At 37.4% G+C, this 5,510-nt stretch overlaps 1 protein-coding gene across 3 annotated transcripts in view; it reads right to left on the reverse strand.

Moving 5' to 3' along the window:
• Positions 1-1,127: 1,127 nt before the first annotated feature.
• The window catches only part of sntg1 (syntrophin, gamma 1), a 52,010-nt gene continuing 47,627 nt past the window's right edge, over positions 1,128-5,510 (reverse strand). For all 3 annotated transcript variants that reach the window (XM_014030044.1, XM_014030061.1, XM_014030053.1), the window contains 2 exons: positions 2,215-2,325; positions 1,128-2,119 (listed from right to left, as the gene is read on the reverse strand). In XM_014030044.1, coding sequence (XP_013885498.1) covers positions 1,937-2,119; positions 2,215-2,325 — 294 coding nt within the window. In that variant the 3' untranslated portion in view covers positions 1,128-1,936. The remainder of the gene's footprint in view (positions 2,120-2,214; positions 2,326-5,510) is intronic.

Genomic DNA, 5,510 nt, shown 5'->3' on the forward strand with positions numbered 1-5,510 from the left:
GTTCAAAGGCACTCAAATCACCTTTCTTCCCCATACTGATGCTCGGTTTGATCTGCAGGAGATTGTCTTGACCAKGTCTACATGCCTAAATGCACTGAGTTGCCACCATGTGATTGGCTGATTAGAAATTAAGTGTTAACGAGCAGTTGGACAGGTGTACCTAATAAAGTGGCCGGTGAGTGTATTTTACAATAGTGTGTCTGAAAATGACAAAGAAATGACCTAAACCATCAGGTTTTCTGACCAACACTGCCAGCAGATGTGTCTGTAGTTAAACTCAGACTGAATACAACAGATTTTCTTCTAGAACAAAACTGATGTTGCTGTTTGGCTTGGAGTTGGGCTTGGAGGCAATAAAACCTTTTTCTTTTCAAATAAAAGTGTCTTAAAGGGTTCAACTCAAACTAAAAAAAACATCACAAAAATCACAAAGCTGTATCCAAAGTCTCTAAAGTGAACCAACATCCCAACTTTACGTTCTGCATCACTTGTGCGAGGAACATTAAAGGGCCTGTGGTGTAGTTTTTTTTTGTAATTAATATGAAGTATTTTTGGAAAGATAATATGAATAACATATTGGCCAAGAAAATCACGCTGCTGGGAGAAACAGTTGTTGAGATATTTGCATGTGAAGTAACAGGAAGTGATGTCAAAGGAGAATGTCTGAATGTGAACAGAGCAGTGCTATGGCTAGCAACACAGACAAAGAATCTGTATCTTTAGATTATTTTGAGTCACTGTCAGAGAGATGACAAGAGTCAGAGTTCAAATATAGTTTCGATAAACAAAAACCAGGGAGTTCACCTTCCTAAAGTGTTCCCCTTTGATGTCACTTCCTGGTTTGCCAAGTTCAAAAGAAAAAAAAATAGTTATGTGGCAAAACTGATAAAAATCACGTGTATTATGCCAAGTTTATTAAATAGAAAATGTTTTCTTTGACTTTTTTGTATTTGAAGGTTTTGCATGTCACAGGCACTTTAAAGCAAGAGTTCAGAGCTACTGAAGTGAAGTTTTGCAAAAAGATTATTCTGCTTGATGTAGTTTGCTCTTTGAACAACCTCACTTTGAAGAAAGCGTTTATGAAGAGCTTATTGTAAAATAGTAGAAATCCAATTCATTCAACTAGCTCATAGGTCCAGACAGAAACCTTTATTACTCCAAAATGAGGTCAATCAATTAGTTATCTACAACAGGTAAGATTTTTGTTATTCATAGCCTTTCAACATAAACACCACTTAAAACAATTTTGAGGTATCACTTTAACTCCAGGGGCTAGATGCATAAACACACATTTTAAAATGCGTATAATCATTTTAGGAACAATCTCAGTCTGATATGGTGAAACAAAACAGGAAAAGGCAACAAATTTAGCTTTAAATTATGATTTTTTTATATCATCGCTTTATCTGACTCTGACTTTTACAAATAACTGCAGTTGTGTGAAATAATCCTGCATTTTTCTTCAGATTTATATATAGACTGTAGATATAAGAACCATACAAATCTGCGGTTTTACAAATAGGGCACAAATAATAATTTCTGCTTTTGTGTGCACACATTACTGAAGAAAAAAAAAACTAAGTTCTATGCATCTAACCCCAGATTTASAGAACTGCATTACAAAAAGCAAACTAATGTGGGAAAATATCTGCATTTCTTTGTCCAATATCTTGASTGAGGTGCCAAAAGAAAAATGTAATAAAATAAAATCTATCGCAAYTTATGTTCATCGTGTCTCTGTGTGAAGTTGTTCAAAGTAAAAGTTCAATTTCAGGTCCAAAGGTGCTCCTAAAATCCGTAGAGGTCTTTTATTCCACCGGTCCATGTCGGCCATACAACCTGCGTCCTGATCCACGTTGACCTGTCCGCCATCTTCGGTGCTGACAAACAAGTGTTTGGTCTCTTTTGAAAGGGAGTTCGGAGAAAGCAGCGCCTGTCAAGTGGTGTATTTCAGTTTAGGAGTCTGTGAGTTGCAGGAGAGGCTGGAAAGAGAAGGTATCCCGGCGGTCGTTGCAGTGCCTTGGCTCTCCACAAACATTGGGTCCAGACAAGCAACTTTGGCAGCAAAAAAAGCATGAATACAGTGAAGCACGGCGAAGAGGTTCGAGAACTCCAGCTCCTAAAAGCAATGGTAAAAGATATACAGAAAAGTWTTTGATTTTAGAGAAACTTGCAGCTGCAATAGCTTTGACTAGGACAATAAAAAGAACTCACTTTTGCCTCAATAGATTTGGATTCTTGATTTTGGAATAGAAATTTAATCTTGCTTTTCCCATCATCGGACGATCCTTTCAGTTGTGAGAACTTGTATCTCCACAGCACTGCCTGAAAGGACACACATCTTTAAATAAGGCACAAGGACAGCTAAATTTATCTTTATTCACTGCTATTTAATAAAGAAACACTACTTATGTGACGTTTTTTTCCCCCCTTCATGAATTATTAATGGTTAAATCCTCATGGATCTGCTTAGAAATGGGGCACATCAGCAGATCCATCAGGTACGGGCTGTTGTGACATCTTGTGTGTGTGTGTGTTTTCTGCCAGTGGGGAAAATTTTGAAAAGCCACAGAATAATTACACATGAACTATGAGCGCTTCAGTGACTCAATTAGTGCTGAAATGAGTAAACAAAAGCTGCACGGTGAGTCAGATTTCAGACTCTTCAGGTGGACAGTGAGCCGTGCTTTCCACATGAATCTGGAGCAGTGTGTGTGTGTGTGTGTGTGTGTGTGTGTGTGTGTGTGTGTTTATTGCACGGTGCAGACTCTTCCAGCCACACTCTGGTTAAATCCAGTATGAGAAATTAAGTTTAATGCACGTGAAACTCCTTTAATTTGATCTCCTCCTAAAATCCAGCACAGACATTAATGAAACATAATCTTGGCGCAGCAGAAGTGTCACCTCTTCTGCTTCGCCTTTGAAAACTCCCTCATGTTAATCCAGGCTGAGGTGGTGATGCCTTATCTTCCTCCTCCTGCGTGTCAATCATGCGTGCTTGTGTCGGTGGCGCGGTGTTAGTTTGTCGGATTTGACTGTTTAGATTTTATGTTACAACAAAGGAAATGTTTTGCTTGCATTAACTTGTGCTGATCATTTATTTAATGCCTACAAATTATTTACAACACAAGTAAAAACAATTGTTTACACAGTGCTGGAGAATGCACCGTGTCATTTTTTTTTTCTTTATGGAAACTTGAAATACATGAATATTTACATTCTCTATGTAAATATTCAATAGCTATTTTTAATGCTATTTATTTTCCCCAACATAATACCATTTTTGGTATTTAGTTTTTGATTACTGGCTTCACATATGCACTAAAATCACTAGGTTAAGCCTCGTTCAAATGAATTAGTTAATTAATTAAAGTTTGTTTCAACATGTATATAAGAAAAATAAAAATAAAGTAAGATAACAAAATTAAACATTTTTGAAAAGGAATGGGAATAAGTAAAAATTCATTTATTCCCACCCTAATCCAAAACTTTCTAAAACAAATTAACGTTTTTTTATTCTAAATCACATAAATTAGACTAATAATAGGTTTGTTTGACTTGGCTGTGAAAATCTCTGATAATCTCACAGAATTCCAGTTTAAAAAATGGGAAATTTTCCTTTAAAGTAAAGAGAAAATATATGGTTCTGCTATATTTATTTGCCCAGTCACAATGATACAAGGCAGCCATGATTTCCAACAACACTGGAGACTTGGGTGACTGTAAAATACTCAATACAGTATATATTAGGCAAATTATTTTCATTTTTATCACCTTTATATAGACAATAGATCATTATAGGGAACACGGACTTATTGCCTTATAACAGATAATATGTTTGATACTGGAAACTCATTTTCTCCGTTCTTTTTATTTATTCAGTTTGACATTTATTGTACTTATTTATTTATTCGTAAGTAAAGCAGCTGCGTTTCTGCTGTACTCTTCAGACTCGGAGCGATTCTAAGTGATTGCTACAAGCTGCTCCGCCATCATTCTCAGTTTTACCCTCCAGCAGGTCCCTGTTGTGAGACAGGCTCCATCAGTCAGAGGAACACAAGTGTGTGTGTGTTGGGGTGTGTGTGTGTGTGTGTTGAGGGGGGGGGTGGTTCTGAGGTTTCAGAGCGTGACCAAGTCAAACAAAAAAWATAGATAAATAAATAAAAATGGATGCGGTTGTTTCCGAGCTTCGTTTTTACTGAATCAAATTTGGTGAAAGTGAAACTGAGATGATATTCTCTCTCTTTTTTTTCGAGTGAGTACAATTAAGTGTCACTGACTCACCGTTATGCAACATTTATGCTGTTTTGCTGTCAAAAGTAGAGYTCAGTTTTGCTTTAGGGAAGGTAAAAATCTAAAAATGTTGTTTCTCACACCTTCTTGGATTGGAGTGACTCGATAAAACAACGTGAAGCCAGTCAGATAGTTGAACTCTTTCAGACCTTACGTAAAAGCAGACAGAAATGTGGTGATTAGCACCGCAACAAATTGGGTCTTAGCGAATACGTTGCAGATATCCATTCATGGTTTCAAAGATATTTTGCTAACATTGTAAAACACACAGACACATGCAAATTCACTATTGCTTTTGACGAGTGGTGATAATAATAAGACTTGTTACTCAGGAAGATAACTGATGCACTACTTCACACTATTCAGAGGTTTCCAATCAGCTACGAGGAACTTATTAATAAAACCTAACAGGTTTTATAAGAAATAACCATTAATTTATCGCAAATGTTGAACGTGACAATAAATGAATGAATATGCAATGATTCACACCGAATATTTCTCACTTTCCTTCTGTTTGGTCTGAAAACCATTGGTGTCTCCTTTGTGTGTGTGTGTGTGTATGTGTGTGTGGTGTCAGTCTTCTCTTTTACCGCTGCAACATCATCAGTTGTTGTGTATATGTGTGTGTGTATGTGTGTGTGGTGTCAGTCTTCTCTTTTACCGCTGCAACATCATCAGTTGTAAATCTGTTTTTCACTGCATGACAAGAAGCGAGTGTGCGGTAAGACAGCGACCGAAAAGGTGTGAGCTGCGAGCCCTGAACACGACGTGAATTAATGCAGAAACGTCTCAAGTAAAAACCACAGCCAAGAAAACAAATTACAGATGAATAGGTTTCAAACAACAGACCTGATTATAATAAAGAAAAGAAATGAAACCAACAACTAATCCTAACCCTGAACTTTGAGGTGGTTGGCTGATTGCAGGCTTTGAAAGAGTCGGGGGTCGCTGGAGGGCGAAACACAAGGATTTGATTGGCAGATACAAATTGTCTTCATCGGGAGGACAGAGTCATGAAAAAAATCCATCCTGAGAGGCTCCAGGCTAACTAACTGTAGCCAGAACACAGAGATTAGGACCAGTCAGAGTTCTGGGGTCTCATTTATAAAGGATTGCGTGGAAACCATACTAAAAGTGAACATACGGCCAAAAGGCGGAAATGGCGTACGCCAAAAAAAATTCAGATTTATAAAACCGTGCGTACACGTTTCTGCGCA

The sequence above is a fragment of the Austrofundulus limnaeus genome, unplaced genomic scaffold (assembly GCF_001266775.1).
Source record: "Austrofundulus limnaeus strain Quisiro unplaced genomic scaffold, Austrofundulus_limnaeus-1.0 Scaffold6, whole genome shotgun sequence".
NCBI lineage: Eukaryota > Metazoa > Chordata > Actinopteri > Cyprinodontiformes > Rivulidae > Austrofundulus > Austrofundulus limnaeus.